We start from the raw sequence: 24154 nt of genomic DNA on the forward strand, positions 1-24154 counted from the left end.
AAAAACACAACCTGTCTTTTATCCAGAATGCTGCAAAAACCTAACTTTATATATATATATATATATATATATATATATATATATATATATATATATATATATATATATACGTATATATATATATATATATATATATATATATATATATATATATATATATATATATATATATATATATATATATACGTATATATATATATATATATATATATATATATATATATATATATATATATATATATATATATATATATATATATATATATATATATATATATATATATATATATATATATATATATATAGTATATGTGTATAGATAATTTTTTATGGCGTCCTCCGAAAAGGGTTGAAAGTCATATAAAAGACGAAATTTGTTGTTTCGTAAGCTACGGCATGATGATGTTGAAAAATAGCCATTTGTTGTAATGTTTTAACTGAGTTACCGCTAAACCTAGTGATTTTTATTTTATTCAGCAGAAAAAGTTTAAAAATTTAGATCCTGTTTTCTTTTTTTAACGTTACAAACCTTGTATTAAAAAAACATGTTTAAAATAAAGGCCTAAATAGAAAAAAAATGGTTGTTTACAAATTCACTATGCCTTGATAAAAGACAGTTAAGTTTAAAAAAAAATTCTTCTGAGCTAAATGAATCTGCCACTTGTCTGCCGTACAAAGGGCGTGATGACAGAAAGGGGAAATCACCACATGGGACCGGAAATCGTTTTCACTTTAGGAAATTAAAACTTTCCAATTGCAATAAATAATTTATTCTAGACGAAATAAACAGAGGCAAGAATTTTTTTTTTAATTTGCTTACAGGGATAAGTTGTTTTTCTTTTTTTTTTTTTTTTTTTTTTTTTTTTACAACTCCTTCGATGTAGTCAGTTGCAATTGACATTTTAAAATTTAATTTTTTTTTTTCGAAAATAAAAATATTTAATTTTTTTTATTTTTTATTTTATAAAATTTGTTTTGTTTTTTTTTAATTTTTTTACTACAATTTCATTGTTATTAGTTTTCATTTTTCTGCTTGTGTAGTGATGAATTAGGCGGGGGTGTTTTCTCGTTACTATTGAAACAGTGTATGCATGTCATTTTTAGTTGCCTCGCCCCCACACCGTTCTAAAAATACAACTCGTTGCAATAAGCCACCCCCACACCACCAACATTGTCTTCACAAAGTTCCACTTTAACCTCCCACCCGCCAAGATAGCACTTAATCTTTACATTTATTCCTGCAAACCCGGGTTCAAGTCTGTAGAGTGTCCTTGAGTCCACCCAGCTGTAATGGGTACCTAACTCACGTTAGGGAAAGTAAAGCCAGCTGGGCATAGTGCTGAGTACACTATCCTTTCATATACCGTGTTCACAGAAACAGGTGAACTCTACTTCACTTACCCAATGGACCATCAAGTTAGAAAATGAAAACCTTTTACATTTCTTCCCAACTTTCGCATTGTTTTCCCTTACAAACGTGTATAATACATTTAAAGCCTTGTTGAAGGAACGTGCTATACATACCGCCGAAACTACGCAGTTATAGGATTTGTTTATGTTTACATGTATGAAAGTCTGTACTACTAATGTGTTATTGTCATACCCAACCTGAAATGAACGTTCCCGTTTGAAATGAGGACTCTCTACTTGTCTAGCAACTTCCAGGGTCATTCAGGAACCAATGCAGCGATTGTTCGAGAAGTTCATTAGTCTCGCCCCACCCCCTACACCAACTCTTACTCACAAGTAGCCCTCGTTTTTCCCATCTTTGATGTTTAACAGATTCTATTCAACCCTAATACTTTACTCACACGATGCCAATAATACCGGGACTGACTTTACTAATCAATTCCGCTTTCCGGGATTTTTATGCAGAAACAAGAGTACATTCCCTTTGTGCCGCGCGATTGGGCTTTCGTCTTTACCTCCCCTCCCCCTCTACACACCAACTTTTATTTAAGCAATTATAGCTAGTTTGTAAAGTAGAGCTATATGGTGTCGAAACCTTGCCTTACTCTGGTTTATGCCTGCGTGTATACGCATATCATATTCTTATATATACAGCCTATAAAACTATATGTAACTTAAAAAAAAATAAGGTTAGTAGTATTACAATACACAACTTCAACAAACTCATGCAGTCCGTGCCAATTTGCAAGTCAAACCAAAAATAATAAATGTAAACAGGTAGATCTAATTACGTTTCTATGTTATAACCAAAACAGAAAAATCAATTAGTTATTTTTTATGTTGTTGTTTTTTTTTTTTGGGGGGGGGGGGGGGGGGGCGGGGGTCATGAACTTTTGCACTATTAGTTTAGTAAAGGTCGAGGACGAAATACATCTAGTGTATGTCGAGAAAATCAGGAGGGCATCATAACTTTGTGTGTGAGTTTCACGTGCAGCGCACACAGTGTGAGGTGCTCACCATTACCCGCCTAATGTCATTCGTTAGTTGTGTATGTACATGCTTAATGCCCGGCATCCATTTATGAAAGGCTAATTATAGCCATAAGTGCTTAATGGTCTCTTTAGCCTGCTCTCTCCCTGATTGTCTCTCTTGCTATACATGTAAACATATAGAATATTTAGTTAATTAATAATGTGTGTTGAATATTTAGATATCTAGCCACATTTTAACTAAACAAGTATACATTATCACATACACACACACACATACACACACACAACTACCACTCTCCGTAAAATAACCGCACCTGCTCTTTCCCTGTCAATCTCTCTTGCTATACATATAAATATATACAGCATATTTAGTTAATTAATAATGTGTGTTGAATATTTAGATATCTAGCCACATTTTAACTAAACAAATACACATTATCACACACACACACATATATACACACACACACACAACTACAAATGTCCGTAAAATGACCGCACCGAGATTTACCACACACACTTAAAATATCCTCCCCACTCCCCACTACAAGTGCCACAATTCTATAACTAATGAAAAGGTATCTTTGTTCTTTTTGTTTGGTGAGAGGGTGGTTGCCAGAAAATGTTAAAGAGCTAGAACATTTTCTCTTTTTTGTCTGTCTTCCAGTTAAAGTACCAGCCCCAGCCCCACTCCCTCCCCCCCCCCCCCCCCACACACACACCACATCATACACTGACCGGCTCATGTCTTCCAAGAAATATTCCTGTAGTACACGTGTTGAAGTCATCAAAACCATAGCCGTCAATATGCGGACATTTTGGCTGGTGCGGGTCACTTTTTTTTTTCTTTTTTTTTTTTTTGGAACGAATGTTAAAAGTGTGATGTATGCAGACAGAAATGAAACAATATGCCGGCACAGTGATGAGGGGTAGGGCGGGGTTCTAGCGATGTTTCATAAAGCTGGACTCATTTCATATACGAGACCAGTCATGATGAACGGAAGACTCTACCATGCCTGTGTCTATTTGCAAATCACGAGATGAAAAAAAAATGTAAAGAAAAAACGAATCATTTTTTGCGTGTCTAAAACAAACTGTAAATAAATCAAAACAAGTTTCTATATCAAAATTTGCATTCGGTCCCTTAAAAATGACATTTTTTGAAATATGCCGAGGCTGAATGAATACAAAAATGCCGATGTAAAAGTTGTTAAACGGCATTATAAAGATCTGAGTACAGTCTGTATACAAATACGATAGTTGTGGGTAGACTGATACTAACAATACGATCGAAAGTTGGTCACAATATTCAAAGCGTACAAAACACTTTATAAATGCATCTCCTACTGTAAATCTACTCATCATCACCATCTTTTCGGTTCGTGCCGAAGACACAAGGGGCAGATGAAGTAGAGCTCATCTGCTTCAGAGACCTCGGCATATGAAGGGATAGTGCGGTCAGCACTATGACTAGCCGCCTTTACTTTCCCTAACGTTATGTACCCACCTGGTTGGACTGAGATACAATCTATTGATTTAAACCCGGATTCGAACTCGAGACTTTCGGGTTAGTGGTCTACCTCTCTACGCCGTCCTATACTAAATCTTCTTATCGCCAAAAATGGATTTGTCATTTCAACATCTCGTTAAATCTAAACCACTGTCCTTTTTTTTTACTAGTTGCGACACCATGACAATAGTTCCCATAAAATACCAAAACTTGGTACTTTCTATGCAACAAAACTTGGTACTTTCTATACAACAAAACTTGGTACTTTCTATGCAACAAAACTTGGTACTTTCTATACAACAAAACTTGGTACTTTCTATACAACAAAACTTGGTACTTTCTATACAACAAAACTTGGTACTTTCTATACAACAAAACTTGGTACTTTCTATACAACAAAACATGCTCATGTTTAATGTACAACCTTAATCACCCACGTAATCTAACCCTGCTCTTCTACGACTTAAGTTTCCTTTCGTAGTCCCCGACGGTCGTTAAATTTAGAAAACCCCTGGGCGGTTTTTGAAAAGGTTATTTCTTATGCATGAGTGTATTGTTTTATAGAGACAAGGATGAGGAATATAGGGTTACGTACTATGCGTGTGTGTAACGTGATACATATTGTTGGTCTATTGAGGTTGTTCCACCATACGATGAATGGGAGAGATATTTGATAGCCCGTCAACACTGATGATGTTTGAATATATTGTTGTACAACAGACAGACTGCTGGGTCTTCACACTTCATCTGACATCATTCTCATACATCCTTGATCAAACATCATTCGCATCCATCTTTCACCAAACATCATTCTCATACATCGCTGTATAAAAATCACTCGCACACATCCGTAACTTAACACCGTTTATCTTTAACACTGACTTAATAGTCTTACACACTACTGAAAACCTACCTCACGAACACATCCCTTATCACACATCCTTGACCAATAATTATTTAAACGAACATCCTTTTTACATACCCCAGACCAGATATCCACCTCACATATTCATAAACATAAAATCCATACATCCTCATATGTACGTACTAACCTATCACATCATTCTCTTTTGTATCACCTACCACACACTTACCCATACACATATGCTCACATTCACATAAGCATTGTTTTTTATAACGTTACCCACACCCACACACACACACATAATATAAGAACAAGATTGCCACAGATCCGCAAATAAACAAACAAACAAACGTTGCAAATTAAATGAAAATCAACCTATTCCCACATCCATTCACACATCTACTCACACTCCCCACACACAACCTCATAAATCCACACACATCATCCACTCACCCTACCCTCACAACCACGCCCACCCTCCATACATATCCCAACACGCCACCCTACACGCCTCCACCCCAATCTCCACCCATCCCTCACACATCACTCTCCCACATCCAACACATCAACCACCACACCTACACACCACCCACACATCCCCCTCCCCCCAACTCCAGCCATATCTAGATTGATATTTCTAATTTCCCCCACTCAATCTCAGATAAGAGCAAACGAACTCGGTGAATAATTCACGTCTCTTACTCACATGGGATTCGTTCGTATTGTTCACATTTCGTCTCCGTGAACGAGCACTTCATCATTTTTCCCCATCTACATCTCACCTCATGACCATCTCGTCCTGTCCGCCTTGTGTCTTTCAGTGCACACAAATCTTCATTGTTTACTTTAACGTCATGCGCCGTTATTTAAAAAAAAAACAACAAGCTAGCGGTTATAGAACTAATTCAGCTAAATTCCGATATACGGTACCGGTTGAGATTTGTATTATAATTCGATACCCAGTCTCAGCCTACTAATTATTTTCACTTGAAACTTTCGGGTGGTGAACTAAATTTTTTTCGAGGAGGCTGACACTGGTAAAAGTGTATTTCTAAATAAATTATATTTAGAAGAGATGCCTGAAAGAAATACTGCATAGCACTTAATTATAGTACCAGTGTTTCTTTCTCGCTTTTTCTCCGGTAGGTGGTTATGGAAGCGGACACTGGTAAAAGTATATATTTTCTATATAAATTATATATATAGCACATAACCTAACATAGATAAAAACACAAGAAATCCCAACTTAAGTTAAGTACTAACTTTCGGGTATTCGATACCACGTAAGAGTATCGATATTCACAGAGAAGATATTTGTCAGCCATACAGAAAGAAATTGGTCAAGACTCTACATCGTGTTTTTTTTTTTTAAAAGGACTCTCATTTTTAGTCTAGATTTTAATTCTATTAACTATAAAACTTTATATTTATTTCATTCTTTGAGGCCGGAACGCTAAATCAATGGAGGGTTGTGACTTGGAAATTTTACGTAATCGATGTTTGAGTGTAAAACTTGGAGCCAAATATGTTGCTGTTGTGAAATGTTTGTTTTACGCGTATCCGCTTACATCAGATGTCGAGGGTTAAGCTCTAAGCTCCGGTCCAGTCAGGAAGACGCCGGTTGGGTCTAGGTGAGGGTCGAATGCAAAACGTATTGATTTTTTCGGTTGTAAGAATGTGCGTATGTTTTGAAAAAAGTTAAGAAAAAAACCCAATCATTGTAAACATGAGCGTACATTCTGTTTGTCCCCTTAATCCCCACATTATAGTTACCGCATATACACCCCTTTAACCCCCACATCATACTTACCATATATTCACCCTCCCCCTAACCCCTCACATCATAGTGACCACATATACACTCTTTTTCCCACTTTACTCCCAGATCATAATGACCAAAATTTTCCAACACGTAGTAGTCGTCTTTCCAAAATAATAAGCTTAAGTATCCCTAAATATTTACCTAAGCCCGATCACCAAATAACCGAGAAATAAACCAACATCTGCCAAATATTGTATAACAAATCAATAACCACACCCCCCCCCCCCTCCCCACTAATTTTAAAATAACCCGAAATCACACCTTTTTCACACAAATAAACCAACCCTAGAAATTACAATCACAATAAAACCCCACCCCGACCCCACAACCCCCGACCCTCCCGACCCCCACACCAAACCGGATGTGAGCCACCACCATTTGACTCCTTCCTCTTTGATTGCCTCCATTAGCAAAGACCCAACTGGGCGATGAAATCAATGAAGCGGCACCAAACTGGTAAATAGATTGTCGCTAATGAAGGAATGACTCTCTCTCTCTCTCTCTCTCTCTCTCTCTCTCTCTGATTCTGAGGAATTGTAGAAGTCCATTGGGGAGGAGTGGGGACGGAGGTGGAAGCAGAAGGAGGGGGGGGGGGGGGGTTGGAATATCGTCTGAATGTCTGAAGAACTCAGTAACCTTACCACAGAATGAACTAGTACAGATACCCCCGACATGTAATCTGGAAATGTATTCATCGATTTTCTAATATTCCATTTCGAACTAAATCGACTCATTCGGTACGTTTCTGTATACATCTAACACCTCCACCCCTAACCACCTCCCCCCCCCATCCACTCAGTAGTGATACACATTTTGACTTTTGTAGAAAAAAATATTTTCATTAACCTGACATTGATTACACTAATTATACCGAGAGCTTTAATCCACACACGACTAATTAATGTCTAATTACTGTTTCTTGAAATAATTTTTAAGGATATAACATTCTAATTAAACAAAAAACTAAGCCCACCCCGAAATCTAATGAGGCTGATATAATTTTGTAGCTTTTTGTTGTTGTTGGTTTTTGTATCCCTACATTGTAAAAACGTCCTTTGTTTACGTTTCTTTGCATTCGCCCACATCACTTCCTCGTTATATAAATAATTTATAATTTGCGATAACCTCTACAATCTTCTATTAAAGTAAAGTAAAACTAAAATTCCCTATTCGAACCTGACGGTCTACGGGGCAAGTGAAGGAGTTCTCACTTGTTTCTGTGACCTCGGCATATGAAGGGATAGTGTGGTCAGCACTATGCCCGGTCACTTTTACTTTCCCTAACGCCAGTGCTGGGTGGACTCAGGGATGTTCGACTGATTTGAACCCGGATTTGAACTCGAGACTCTCTTAAGTGTTTGTAAAATAAAGTTAACACTTATTAAACCTTGAGGTGACCTATATTCTGTGATTCAACCACACTTTACTTTTTCTATTTCGCAATAACATTCTTGTCTTAGTCGCTCACAATCTTTTTTTTCTATTTACAGTTAATGTCTTATGTGCAACAACTAACATATATTTCCCCTTCTATTTCCAATGAACTTCTTATGTGCAACAACTAACATATATGTTCCCCTGTATTTCCAGTGATTGCCTTATGTGCAACAACTAACATATATATTTCCTCCTCTATTTCCAGTGATCGTCCTGTGCGCATCTCCGAGCTCAGTCCGTGAGATCATGATCAGGGCCCATGAACTCAACTTCGACAACGGTGAATACGTCTTCTTCAACATCGATCTTTTTGCCAGGTGAGTTATATAAAACATCCCCCTCCCCCAGGTTAATGCACGTCACCCTCCCCTATTTTTGTAAGTCTTACTAACGAACTATTCTTGCACATATTTGCAAACATATTCTTGCACATCGTCTCAAACATATTCTTGCACATTATCTCCCCCTCCTATTCTTGCACATTATCTCTTCACCTATTTATTCTTGCACATTATCTCCCCCTCCTATTCTTGCACATTATCTCCCCCCACATATTCTTGCACATCACATCATCTCCCCACATATTCTTGTACATCATCTCCCCACCTATTCTTGCACATCATCTCTCCACCTATTCTTGCACGTCATCTCTCCACCTATTCTTGCACATCATCTCCCCCACCTATTCTTATCTATGCTTCACGATATCATTGTAATTTTAGTGATGTGGACTTTAAAGCCACAATCTAGTTATGCATTTGCCTGATGTCATTTCCCAATTCCAACCAAAATTCGTATAAGTACATGATTTCAGAACACTTCTGCCATAATGTAATTCAATAAAGTGTACGAGCATTCTCTAACGGCGTATCCTATAAGCCACGTGATGCCTCCCTCACTGGGTCTAAACTAAATAGTGAACCATCTCTTGAAACGAACATGGGAACATTGTCCTAAATTAACTACTCACATTATCTGAGCGTGCTGCGTGTGTATTTGCTGTCGTTGCTGTAAATGGATTATGTTTCCATAATGCGGGTAACAAGCTTAATGGAAGATTTTGTTAGATTATAGTAAGTCCAACACAAATTGAAAATAAAACAGACACAACAGCCTATTGTTGCTAGTTCCCAAAGGAAAAAAACAATTTAAGGTGTTGTTTGTTGTTGTTTTTTGTTGTTGTTGTTGTTTTGTTGTTGTTGTTTTTTGTTGTTGTTTTTTTTACACCATCTCTCATCATAAACTTTAATATATATTCTTATTTAACATGCAGTTTCTTCTGTAAATATTCCTTTATCTGATGAAGAGATTTTTACGTTAATGTATCAGATCTCTACGATTTATATTCAATCATTGTTGTGAATACTAGAACTTTCTACCCCCACCCCCTTATCAAGAACTCACCCCAGCACCCAGGTCTGTATGTCTTTCTCTGGGTCCCCGTAACCCCCGGGCTCAGGGGACGATCGTTAGCGCATGCGCGATAAGCTTGGATGGGGGAGAGAAATCGCCATTGGCTGTAGGCTACTGGTTGAAATGGAGATCCTGAATTGCAAATACTTGTCGCTAGACTAGCTGAATTGGTGAACTGCTGGGACAGTGTGTCGGTGCTTTGTGTCAATGAGACAGTGTGTTGGTGCCTTGTGTCAATGAGACAGTGTGTTGGTGCCTTGTGTCAATGAGACAGTGTGTTGGTGCCTTGTGTCAATGAGACAGTGTGTTGGTGCCTTGTGTCAATGAGACAGTGTGTTGGTGCCTTGTGTCAATGAGACAGTGTGTTGGTGCCTTGTGTCAATGAGACAGTGTGTTGGTGCCTTGTGTCAATGAGACAGTGTGTTGGTGCCTTGTGTCAATGAGACAGTGTGTTGGTGCCTTGTGTCAATGAGACAGTGTGTTGGTGCCTTGTGTCAATGAGACAGTGTGTTGGTGCCTTGTGTCAATGAGACAGTGTGTTGGTGCCTTGTGTCAATGAGACAGTGTGTTGGTGCCTTGTGTCAATGAGACAGTGTGTTGGTGCCTTGTGTCAATGAGACAGTGTGTTGGTGCCTTGTGTCAATGAGACAGTGTGTTGGTGCCTTGTGTCAATGAGACAGTGTGTTGGTGCCTTGTGTCAACGTGACAGTGTGTTGGTGCCTTGTGTCAATGAGACAGTGTGTTGGTGCCTTGTGTCAACGTGACAGTGTGTTGGTGCCTTGTGTCAATGAGACAGTGTGTTGGTGCCTTGTGTCAATGAGACAGTGTGTTGGTGCCTTGTGTCAATGAGACAGTGTGTTGGTGCCTTGTGTCAACGTGACAGTGTGTTGGTGCCTTGTGTCAACGTGACAGTGTGTTGGTGCCTTGTGTCAATGAGACAGTGTGTTGGTGCCTTGTGTCAACGTGACAGTGTGTTGTGGTCTTGTGCCAGTGTGTTGGTGCCTTGTGTCAGAGTGTTGGTGCCTTGTGTCAACGTGACAGTGTGTTGTGGTCTTGTGCCAGTGTGCTGGTGCCTTGTGTCAGTGTGTTGGTGCCTTGTACCAGTGTGTTGGTGCCTTGTGTCAGAGTGTTGGTGCCTTGTGTCAATGTGTTGGTGTCTTGTGCCAGTGTGCTGGTGCCTTGTGTCAGTGTGTTGGTGCCTTGTACCAGTGTGTTGGTGCCTTGTGTCAGAGTGTTGGTGCCTTGTGTCAGTGTGTTAGTGCCTTGTGTCAATGTGTTGGTGTCTAGTGACAGTGTGTTGGTACCTTGTGTCAATCAGACAGTAGGGTGGTGCGTTCAGATCTATAGATCAGACCATAGTGTGGTACGTTCACACCCATAGATTCACACTGACGACTGGATGTTTACACAATGGACTAATACAAACGGGGAGTTGGATTAAAAGTTTTTTTTAAAAGGTTTTAAAAAATAACCCTATTCAGAATCTAACAGAAAGGTCAAAGTGACCGGTTTAATTTGATCTCAAGATACCACCTTACACACAATGAACCAACGAATTATATTAATCAAAGTCTTTTGTTTTGTTATATACAGTCGTAGGCCTATCTCACTAAATAACACTGTATATTAGAATCTCAACTTACAAATGGGTTGCGAAATTTATAAAGGGTTGGTGTGTGTGTGGGGGGGGGGGGGGATGTTCGGTTGGGGAAAGGGGGTAGGAATTACATAAATAGTTGTCTTACAAAGCCAATAAATTTCATTTATTTTGACTGTTTCTTGCTAAAAAATGTGGCTGTCGTCGAAGTTGGTTTTTTTTTTATTTATTTAACATCCCCTAAAACATGTGTGTATAAGGGAATCTTAGTGTTGGTGGTACCCGTCGATTACCCGTACACACAGGTTTACTTAGCTAGAGTCGTAAATGAATGTACATTATCCCCACTACTAACACACCCGGACCTCAATTACTTGCTAGTTCACAACAATCTAGACTCGAGACCTAGCCCTAATTGCATTGGTTAATTTTTTTGTAAGCGGCAATACCAGCTATACGATTATATCTAATATAAAAGGTTACGGTATTTAATATGACAAAGATAAATCGTGAATTAGCGTTAAGCTTATGTTGTATTGATAAAAACTGAAGTGCTTTAAAGCGTTTTTAGGTTCGTGGAAGGCCGACGCGATGGTAATAATTAAATAGAATAAGTTAATCAGCGGTAATTTAGATGAGTGGGTGAGATAATGGCAATTAGCTTAATTCACGTTTCAATAATTAATTGGTGTGATTTCCATATGTAGGGTAGTTAAGCCCAGCTGTGGTGAAGCCAGAGGGTTTAAATAAGGGAGAAAAATTTGAGGTTGATATTTGTGGCGGTTTTTTTTTTTTTTTTTTTATTTTTTTTTTTTTTTGTTAACCATACGGTATGGGCGTATCGCTTTGTGCATCCATGGTTCACTTCACTGAATCCTTTATGGGACTCTGGGGAGCATAGGGCTACAGCCACACCTCTTTATCGGTTTTGAGCGGCTCTCTTAATTAGCGCCCATGTAAGCCCACGGCCCTTCTATGTTTAGTCTAGTGATAATCCAACAAGAAACGATGTGAGCGCAAACACAGCAACACGAATATAGAAGTAAAAACTGATCAGGTTTTAGTACTAGGAATCGGTCGGTTTAGGAATTGATCAGAGATATAGCTGATCAGTTTAGGAATCGATTAGAATAATAACTGATTCTTCTTCTTCTTCATTCTGACTATAATAAATGTGTATGATAGAATCTCATTTCAGTACACAAGCTTATAACATTCCATTTTTAATCACACAATGGAGAGAAACATTGTTTTTTTTACCCACCCACATACACCGTAACAAGGCTCAGGGTTGTTTGTTACTGTAGGACATCCCCCCCTGCTCTTTCTAAAGAGATACAGTTTGCAGTAGCGAACTTCCATTTTCTTGTTAATAAAATACAGATTACAGTATTTCACAAATCTACTATGAATCCCTACTCTTTTTACAAGCTTTAATTTAACTCACTTCCTCTGTCTGTCGTCAGTCGTCAGTCTGTCTAGATCGAAACGCCCGTGTGAAATTGCAGGCACTTCTAACTGACAGATACGGTTCGTAGTTGGTACGTGGGTCAAGACATGAAGACAATGCATCTTGACATTCAATTTGACTTAATTGGTCGCCTAATTAATTTTTTATTATATTATCTACGGTGATTTAAAATTCGAATTAACACTTTATACACACTAGTTTTATAGTGCATAAATGTTGAATGAATAACTCACTTAATATTCTATGTCGTCTTTATATTTTTACTTCTCATACTTTCCCAAGGTTTGAATCAACCCTTGCTTGACCTGACCTCTCATGTTAACCCTCCATCATCTGGCCGCCCCACCACCGCCCTCCATCATCTGGCCGCCCCACTACCGCACTCTAGCCCTCACTAGCAAGGGATAATTAAACCCGCACCTCGTGTAATGAACCAGATCGTTACGCTGATTGGCTGTCTGGTTTAGGAACTCTGGAACTCTGGGACTGTTGATGTTTACATCCCAGTCTTCAGTCACCTACCCTGGTGCTGAAGTTACACTAAAAAACATTCTGATGTTTTCTATTTTTACCGACACGGTTGTATAGATGGGATATTTTACTTAGATATCTCTACTGTAACAATAACAGTAAAATGAAGATTCTTTTTTAGACTTAGCGTAACAATAAAAATATTAAGTAAAGATTCCTTTTTAGCCCTATCGTCACGATAAAAATATTAAGTAAAGATTCTTCTTTAGACCTTTCGTAACTATGATAAAAGTAAGGATTGTACTTTAAACCTGTCGTATCGATAAAAGTAAAGATTACTGTTCTAGACAGGCCTATCTTAACAATAAAGGTAAAGGGAAGATTCCTCTTTAGACCTAGCGATCTATGCTAAAGTAGAGTTCTTAATTCTTGACCACGGCATATGAAGAGATGGTGTGATCAGCCGCGTTAACTTTCCACAACTTAAGTATCCGTATGAGCTGGGTGGACTCAGGGACGTCCGAACCAAGATTTGAACTCGAGACCTTCTGGCTAACAGCCAAACGCTCTAACATCCAACCACACCATCCCATCTATCCTAACACCGATCATAATCAAATGCCACAATCTATAATCAACCCCGGTCGTGACTTGTGAGTTATATCATAACCATAATCCTGACCTAACCGTATTCATTACAGCAATATTCACAGAAAAACGCTCGTAGTTGGTCCTATCGATAAACAAAACAAATGTAAAGTTTAAAAAAACACAAACCAGAAGAAAAACTCTCTTTAATTTGTTTAACGCGACTGCCTAGACTGAACTAACAAGAGTGGTGTCATTAAGTGCAAACCATAGACTACAACGAAGTCCTCTCTCAGAAATTTAGGTCCATTTTACTTCCTCCTGTTGTTTTTTAAGGAAGAGTATGTTGCAAGAACGTGTTAACCTTTACAGAAACTCTAACATCTGTAGTTTAACAACGACAACCAACATCGTTTCACATGCAACTAAGCTCGTGTGTGGTGTGTGAAAATAATATTGATGACGTATGCTCCTAGAAGATTCCAAACCGAGTTTTCTTCATCATTAAACCTCCCCTCTCTTCGTCGATTTCATTCTCTCGACTCTCCTTCTCAATGCTCTTCATCCTCCTTGCACTTCCCCATGCTCCACTCCCACGCCTCCCCCTCCTTCATATTCCTTTCCTCCACGCCTCTCCTCCTACATCACCCTCGTCCTCCAAGCCCCACCAAATACCATACCCCCTCCAACTCTATGCCCCTTATCCTGCATGCCTCTCCTCCATACTCCATCCTCTATGCCCCGCCCCCCACTCATGCCACCCCTCAACCTAGGCCCTCACATCTCCCCCCCCCCCCCCCGCATCCCCCACACTTTCGGAACTATCAAATTTAAAAGAAAAATGTAACAGTGTTATCTATCTATCCGCCACGTTTATGCCCCTTTCTAAACTTGCCATCCTGCTTTAGACATTCATTGCTGATGTTACTAGAACCAGCACTTGAAAACCTTATCATTTTTTTTTCTACGGGATAAAAGTTTTAAAACCTAGGCCTTCTGGCATGCCGTCATGACTTTGTTATTATCTGACTTATTTTTATCTAGATGACTATGTAAGAATCTGATTCACTTTGTCTTTGTTAAAAATCTGACTTTTTATACAGCTGACATAAGTAAAGTCTTACTTAATTTATGCAGCTAACTTTATTTAAATCAGACTTCTTTTATACAGCTGACTATTAATATCTGACTCATTTTATCAATGACTTTATTAAATATGACATTTGCTACAATAGGCGTTGTTACAATTTGATTTATGATACATATCTGAATATTCTGACTTAGAGTAGGCCTAACCATTGCTTTCACTAAACAAAGCACGTGTTTTCTATTTCCTTATTTCCTTTTCACTGTATTTTAAAAGAATATCATATTTGTATCTATTTGCTTATTTTTTTCCCTTACTGTTTTGTCATCTATATACTTAACCCTGTCGAACACTTTACAATATCAAATATACACTTTACGTTCAGATACAAAATACTAAATCATACTGTCCTTTCTTCTGATTTATAACATACTGTCTTATATTTATTTAAACAAAAATCGTAACGCGTTATTTACGGCTTGCGAGACTTCGTCGACGACAGAAATCTACTATTAAATAATTCCTATCTAAAAATAGTCCCTCCGCCTGCAGATGTATTGACCCGCCGAATGTAACTAATCGTTTTCTCTGACGCGGGAACAACAACGTGGAAGCCGGAAGTTGATGCAGGCCGCGAGCGGTGTGACGCGGCCCATCGCCGCGTGAAGAATTGTTCTACAGATACCGCCGGTGTTAGCGAGGGTTGTTCAGCGGGTTTTCCCGCAGGGCGGAAAAAGGCGCACCGGTATAATTGCGGCGTAATTGTCGTTGAGGCGCGGCTCCGTGGGTTTAGATGGTTGTGTATCGGCGTATCGGTAGAAGTGTACATGTGAAATTTGTGATGCTTGTGCATGCAGCAAAGCATATCATCGTTATAATTGAGATATGTGAATAAGTAGAGTATAATCTGAAGGATCGAACAGAGGCTTAAGAATTGCCCTCCATTATCCGCAGCTCTGCGAGTGGTTTATCGGCGTATTAGATGAAGGCTGTACGGATGACATGCGTGATATTTGTGCATGCAGCAAAGCGTTTCATCGTTATGACTGAGATACGTGAATAAGTATAGCACATATGAAGGATAGACGAGGCTAGATAATTAGCCTCCATTACTAAGTGTTACTTAGCTTAAACTAGACAAAATCACACAGGCATAATGACTACATCACAACGGGTAGATTTTGTTTGTCAATAGCCCCCACCTGATATAAGCAGGGGGGGGGGGGCTCTTTACCTAGTGTGTAACATGGATAATTTAATTGTTTTATTTTATGTATAAAACGCATCTTGCTTTTGGACGCCAGAACTATTGGGTGAGGGGGTGGGATCCGTGTTTTATGCAAGTCAGAACAGACCCCTAAATCCACCACTAATCTCCACTACCCTACCGCATCACAGCTTCGCCTACACTGTCCCACTTTTTCATTCCAAAACATGGACTCCATATCTTACAGCATTATAAACTTTGGCCCTACTACTTTCAACACTTATTTGCACTTGCTATAACGATCATAGTAGCTAATATTGTAACATTTGTCGACTACTTAGCCCTGCTCAATTTTACAACCTTAGGTAACAAATATTGTAAGTGTACTCTCTACACACTTTAGCATTGTTGTTAACATATTTACCTATCTACACCATTTACTTAAAAAATATTTTACTTTCAATACACTTTCATCACCTTTTCCATTTTTGTGCCAAAGACACATGGGGCCTGAACAAAAAGCTCCCTCAACTTTTGTTGGTCATCGGCAACCTTCTAGGTAGTCCCCCATGACAGTCCTGGCCTTGCCAGCCTCTCCCCGCCGTGAGCCTCCACGTCTCCGTTGACCTTCCCTGTTTTCCTTTTCATTGAGGCTTCCAGTTTAGCCCTTCCTGCGATATCACCTGGATTCATTCTTAAGACGTGCCCCATCCATCACTATCTCTTTTTTTTTCGATTATTTCGGAACCTTCTTAATTTTCCATGTCCTAGTAATTGGATATAGTGTTAGGCTAGTTGATGCCTTTTATCGTTTACAAACACATTTTCAACACACATTAGTATCGTACTTTTAACTATCATTCGACTATTTACATGTTTTAGTCGAGCAATTACATGTTTCGTTTGTTGCCCATGTACATGTTTTAGTCGACCAGTTTCATGTTTCGTTTGTTGCCCATGTACATGATTGAGTCGACCAGTTCCATGTTTCGTTTGTTGCTGACCTTTGAACCTTCCTCCTACTTGCAGCAAAAACTCGAGTGAACGCCCCTGGTACAATGAGACGGACACCCCCGAGAGAAACGAGAAAGCGAGAAAAGCGTACGAGGCGCTCATGACAGTCACGTTGATGAAACCGGACAACGAGAATTACCGAGAGTTCTCTCGCAATGTCAAGGCCAGAGCTCAGCAGTTGTATCCGAACTTCACCTATGGGGAAGATGACGTAAGCAAAATGGTTCTGTTTGTAGTGTTTAAATTATTTTAAGAATGATGTTTTTGTTTGTAATGTTCAAATTATTTTAAGAATGATGTTTTTGATTGTAGTGTTCAAATTATTTTAAGAATGATGTTTTTGTTTTTACTGTGAACTTGATGTAAGCTAGATGTTTCGGTTTTTTTGTTTTAAATTGATCTAAGAAAAAAATTATTTTCGTACTGTTAACATTGAAGTGAGCAAGATCTTCATGTTTGTACTGTTCAAATGATTGTAAGAATCATTTTTCTGTTTTTACGGTGTAAATTAATGCAAGTATTATGTTTCTGACATTATTTTGCAAGCACATTTGTAATATCATATACAAATGTATAGTATCAAAAGTGAAACGTCATTCTTTCTTCTACAATGCACTTTTTAAATTAATGCTGTTATTGTTAAAGCTGCCCTAAGTTTAGAGATAGCATAAATTAATAATTTTCTACTTAAAAACTTATTAAAAAACAAAACATAATAAAGACACTTTGTAGCGCTAACGCCATGTAATCGTAAACAATTTTTGTACAGACAAATCCTCCCCCCCCCCTCCACCCCCACCCCCCTCACTCCCACTGTTCTACCAAAACTAAATGTTTGCAGCTTATAAAAAGCATCTGTTGGTATAGCTGTAATGAATTTAGAACCTAAAACTGTATTCCTACTTAATATTTGCATCCTATGTAGAAGAATTTTTGAGCAGGAAACATTTTTCATCATGAAACCTTAAACTGACAGTTCAGCTGTTATTTTAACTTGTCGCAACTAAACCTTGAGAACGACTGCTCCATGTCTTTTTAAACTTATCTCTACTAAAAACTTTAACTGACCACCCCCTCCCCCCCCCCCCCCCCCCTCGTTCTGTAAACTAACCTCTACTAAACTGTATCGTGACACGGATATACCGGCTCAGGAGTTGGACTCCCATAAGCCAGGCAGGCCTCGACGTAGCGAACTCCGAGTAACTGGCTTCTGAAGATGGCGGTATGATCACTACTACTAAACTGTAAACTGTCTTCATCACACTCAAACATTAAACCTTGTTTGTAGAATATATGAAAAGTACAGCTAGTTGTTTTTCCTAGCCAGAAAAAAAAAACCATCTAAAATTTTAATTAAAACGCAACCAAACGAACTTTAGTTTTTTTTTGTTTTTTTTTAATTACAAAATAATATCCTTTTAAAATACATTTATATTAAATGTAATTATTTTAAACTGCAGGTATTTACTTTACACTCAACTTAATTTAAGCAGACGAAGTTTGCTGTATATTATCCTAGAGGGGTTGTTATAGCAACCAAAGAATGTTCAAATTTTCGAAAAACCAATTTTTAAAAATTCCCTTAACCCTTAAGTAAAATAATAATTTCACATTCAATTATTTTTCTACAGCATTTTTGTATTACCCTTTCCTATGTCTGGTTCATGGCGCATTTCGTAACCTTTAACCTATTGTTTAAGTTTGAGTTAATAGCAGACTTTTAAAACAGCCCAAAGCTAGAACGGCACGAGCCGATGGACGATCCACTAATAAAGCCAATCCGTACTTCCGGTCGACCTATACTAAATGTAAGCATGATTACACTGTAATTTCCCACTGGTAATTCAGTCTAGTTTTTCAAACCGCTACTTAAATCGAGTATTTGTCCTTTAAGACCTTGCAGCTAAAGTTGGGGTTTTATTTCAGAAATTAATTATAAATTGTTCAGGAAGTGTAAATAAAAGTTTTTTAGCTTTAAGCTATGGTTCTTAACCAGGGTTTGATCGAACCCCAGGGGTTCGGTGAGTCAGTCTCAGTGGTTCGGCGGAAATCAAGACACACGCCAGGCTCATATGATTCACAATCGGAATTTGTCAGCGTGGACGATTGAAGGGTTCGGTGAATGCGCTTTTGAGCCTGGTTGGGTTCGGTACCTCCCAAAAAGGTTAAGAAACACTGATTTAAATACTATGTTTTCTAATCCGCTTTATCAAGTATATTTCGAGTAATACATAGATTTATAAAGTATATTTCGAGTTACTTTAAACCAACAACTAATTTTTTATTTTTTTTTTGTTTTTTTTTTCATTTACAACCAATATTGTGAATTTCGCTTTCATCTTTCTTCAATGACTAATTTGCTCGTACTTCTTCGGTAAAGGAGAATCTAGCTTGTTCTAAAAATATATCGGTGGCTAATTTATTGGTATTTTTTCACTAGCGGCTAGCTCTTATTTTAAAAATCCGAGACTCATTCTTTCTTATTCATGGCTTTTTATCAGGTATTTTACAAATATCCAGAGTAGTAAAGTTTCAGCACTTTATTAATGGCTGTATGTTTATTTTAAGCAGCATTGTAAGTCTTCGACAAAACTATAAGAATTTTATACTAAGTAAAGTATTTTTTTTTATTTCTGGTATTGACCACAGTACGAATAGAGATGGCGGATGTTTCTATTAATAAATCAGTCGTGGATTGCATTTGAAAAAAATCTAGTGCGTAAGGTTTAGAACGTAAATTTGCCCGTTTACAAAAATCTTAGTTTTTAATGATAAACAATATACTATAAAGGAGACACTTCTGCGTATAAATTTGTCTTTAAACTAAGTGTGGAATATTTTAGTTTTGTGTATCTTTAGCATTGATATGTTTATCTGAAGTTTCGATTTTTAAGCCGAAACACTGAAATAGTATCTTAAACCTCGAATATTTTCACCGGAAAACTGAACCTCGCGGATAATGACCTGAAGGCCGTACTGAAGAGTCCACGGCCTCATCAATTTCTCCAATCAAACTTGTCGCCATCCGCGAACTGACCTATACACCCCCGTATCCCCGCAATACTTTAAATTAAACACCGACGGTAGATTAAACCCAATCGGTGAGTACTTCACTTCGGGTAGCCTTTATGTACTCACGCGGGCCTTTTGCGTCTAAATTTAGAAAATAAAATATTTTAACACTTCAATGTTTGGGGAAAATTATTAAAATTTCATTGCTAAAATTTTTATAATGTTGTTTACACTTTTCGTTTGGGCTAAATTGAATTTTTTTTTTCTGTTTCACATCTTGCAGCGTTTGTTATATGTTTTTAAGAACAAAAAAATCAATACATTCATTATATATATATGAATGTATGAAAAAGAAAAAAAATATATATATATATATGTGTGTATATATATATATATATATATATATATATATATATATATATATATATATATATATATATATATATATATATATATATATATATTCAGTTGTATTGCAATCATCCGGTTCGTTTTGTCTTGTTTAACCGTACAACTGTTAACCTAAAATTCTTCGAGTTCGTATCCCGGTTTTGAATCCCTAGAACGTCCTTGAGTCCACTCAGCTCTGATTAGGTCCATGACTTAAGTTAGAAGAAAGTAAAGGTGGGTTAGCAAAATGCTGACCACGCTATAAGCTTATATGCTGATATCACATAACTAGGAAAACTCCACTTTATCTGTCCCTAGGACAGTCAGGTCGGAAAGGGTAACCTCTAATATAAACACATGTAAACATACACATCATATATATATATATATATATATATATATATATATATATATATATATATATATATATATATATGTATATATATATATATATATATATATATATATATATATATATATATATATATATATATATATATATATAATATATATATATATATATATATATATATATATATATATATATATATAATGGGAATGTTTCTTGATTTAATTATTAATGCATATTCTTCTATTGTTTTGATACAAATACGTATATTTGTCAATTCCCGATATACGCGTATATGCCGAGCTTTCTGAAGGCGAGTGGGAGTGACGTAAGTGTGTAGTCTGGCATCAAATCAAGTTAATTCAGCAGTCTCTACCCTCCAACCACGAGTAGGTCCCTGACTAATGAAACCTCGCTCGCTCTGACCCTCGCATTGTGGCTCGCGTTATGGGGTTAATTTGGCATGAATTTTTTTTCTCCTTCTGACATTTCGGCCCCTTTTCTGGAACCCACAGTTTCCTCCCTTCAATAGATGTTTGGGCTATTTTTAGCTGGACTTCCCCAGGTTTTATTATCATGGCGGGTTGTTTTTTTTTTTTTGTTTTTTTTTTTGTCTACCACACACATACTTACATATTCATAAACAGACACTCTATATAACACATACACAACACGCATAGTTACACACTAAATACACACTTTTGAAAACCCAGATTCATACGACCTAACTAGGATGATACCTACGTGGGATATTCGTTGCTCCAAACGAAAGTTTTCAATGTATTCAAGAACTTTTCACAGAAACAAACCTTCACCGAACGACTTATCCATCAAACAAAATAGTTATGCTAATTACCGCTATTTTGAATGTCTTTTCGATCAAATTACAACTAACGAAACTAACTTCTTCTAAAATATAATACACAACAAACGAAGACTCCAATCTCAAAGAACACAGAAAACTTCGAACTAACTAAATCGCATGTAAATGACATATGTAAAACTACCCAGTACTAATGAAATATCCAACATTTTTTTTACCTGCACACAGGTAAACAGTTTCGTCGGTGCCTTCCATGATGCCGTCATTCTCTACGCCCTCGCCCTCAACGAGAGCCTTGCTGCCAACGTCTCCATCTCCAACGGTTCTGAGATTACAAGACGCATGTGGAACCGTACCTTTACAGGTAAGAATATCGTCAGACGTTCACTTGATCACGTGTTAATTTAGTGCCTTTCCTATATATATATATATATATATATATATATATATATATATATATATATATATATATATATATATATATATATACTAGCCGTCCCGGCCAGGCCCTGCTCTGGCTTCTGTGAAAAACCTTTCTGTTAAAGACCATTACCTGTGTGTTTAGTAATCATCATAAACCCGGCATTGCACACCCAAACCAAAACCAAAACAACAAAACGCAAACATAACGCTAACACAATTACAAATACAAACGAAAACAAAAACCTAACAACTAACCCAACCACAACCACAAACACCAATACGAACACAAAGAAAAAAACAAACGAAAAAGCAAACGAAAACAAACCAAATCCAAATGCAAAACCAACCACAAACCCAAAAGAAAAAAACACAAACGAAAAAACAAACGAAAACAAACCAAATACAAACGCAAAACCAACAACAAACACAAATACAAACAGAAACGCAAAGAAAATAAAACACAAACGAAAACGAAAAAAGAAAGAACAAAAACGAACCAAATCAAAACGCAACCACTAACGCAAACCCAACCTAAACACAAAGAAAACACTAACGCCAACATAAACGCACAGTGCTCAGAGTCTAGCCCGGGGCGGAATCGCCTGTTTCAGCTTAATAAACGACTATAGTACCCCAACTTATTCATAGTCTTTTGCACTCACTTTAATGAACGTAGGCGCGAAACCGAACACGGGAGGCCCGGGACCCCAAATAGCACCCAGTCTGGGCGCCAGAGGACGCACCATGACGTCACCGACTGATTGAACTTAGTAAACGACTATAGTACATAACTTATTCATAGTCTTTTGAACTCACGCGAACGTATATACCATAGCGTACACCGGAAGGCCCGGGGCGCCAAATAGCACCCTGTCGGGGTGCCGGAGGACGCCCGGATTTGATTCACTTAAAGACTACAGTAACCTTTCTTACCCATAGTCTATCGCACTGTTTAAAACAAAACTATGCAGCATAGCGCTCACATGATAGCCCAGGGTGCCAAATCGAACCGTGCAAGGGCGCCGGCGGACGCGCCTGTTTCAATTTAGTGAACAAAAATGATAATACTCCAAGCTTATCCGTAAATGGAAAGAAATAAACATATATGATTTGTAGGACCTGGCTTATTAAATGTTATTGATTTAAAAAAAAAATAATTATTGAACAGTATGTTCAGTGTATAGAATAAATAAAAGGCAGTGTTAAAAATACCTAACGACATTGCACTTATTCAATCCCCGCTAATTATGTAATTATTTTTTTTTCTTAACACCAAAAACAAAGTAATAAAATGTAAATTCTTTCTTCTTAAGAATTTTTTTTATTAAAGGGAAGTAACTGTGCAGTCAATACATTTCCGACACAATTTTAGAAATTTTATAAACGTCGATACACTTTTTAAAAATTTTATGTCGTGTTCATAATTGAAAATTATTCTTCTAAGTAAATAGAATGAAAATTGTTTTTAAAGACTTTCAATGGTAATTTTTTGACTCGTAAATTTAGACTTTGAGCACGATAAAAAATCTAACACTTAAATCCATAGAACTGTCAACGACAAACTTTTTTTTTGCCACACGTTACAGAACTGAGCTTTATATATTAGACTAGCCGTCCCGGCCAGGCCCTGCTCTGGCTTCTGTGAAAAACCCTTCTGTTAAAGACCATCACCTGTGTGTTTAGTAATCATCATAAACCCGGCATTGCCCACCCAAACCACAACCAACCAAAACCAAAGCAACAAAACGCAAACATAACGCTAACACAATTACAAATACAAACGAAAACAAAAACTTACAACAAACCAACCACAACCACAAACACCAATACGAACACAAAGAAAAAAGCAAACGAAAACAAACCAAATCCAAACACAAAACCAACCACAAACACAAACCCAAAGAAAAAAACAAACGAAAAAGCAAACGAAAACAAACCAAATACAAACGCAAAACCAACCACAAACCCAAAGAAAAAAAACACAAAAGAAAAAACAAACGAAAACAAACCAAATCCAAACGCAAAACCAACCTCAAACACAAATACAAACACAAACCCAATGAAAATAAAACACAAACGAAAACGAAAAAAGAAAGAACAAAAACGAACCAAATCAAAACGCAACCACTAACGCAAACCCAACCTAAACACAAAGAAAACACTAACGCGAATATAAACGCAAAGTGCTCACGGGGCTGAATCGCCTACTTCAACTTAATAAACGACTATAGTACCCCAACTTATTCATAGTCTTTTGCACTCACTTTAATGAA

General features: G+C 37.5%; 1 protein-coding gene across 1 annotated transcript in view; it reads left to right on the forward strand.

Moving 5' to 3' along the window:
• Positions 1–24154, forward strand: part of LOC131929085 (atrial natriuretic peptide receptor 1) — a gene marked incomplete at its 3' end in the record, with an annotated part of 112397 nt that overhangs the window by 76494 nt on the left and 11749 nt on the right. Inside the window, exons 2-4 of the mRNA XM_059285277.1 lie at positions 8242–8353; positions 16900–17095; positions 21687–21825. Coding sequence (XP_059141260.1) covers positions 8242–8353; positions 16900–17095; positions 21687–21825 — 447 coding nt within the window. The remainder of the gene's footprint in view (positions 1–8241; positions 8354–16899; positions 17096–21686; positions 21826–24154) is intronic.

This window comes from Physella acuta, unplaced genomic scaffold (genome assembly GCF_028476545.2).
Source record: "Physella acuta isolate Inbredline_101_S28 unplaced genomic scaffold, ASM2847654v3 ptg001593l, whole genome shotgun sequence".
Taxonomy (NCBI): domain Eukaryota; kingdom Metazoa; phylum Mollusca; class Gastropoda; family Physidae; genus Physella; species Physella acuta.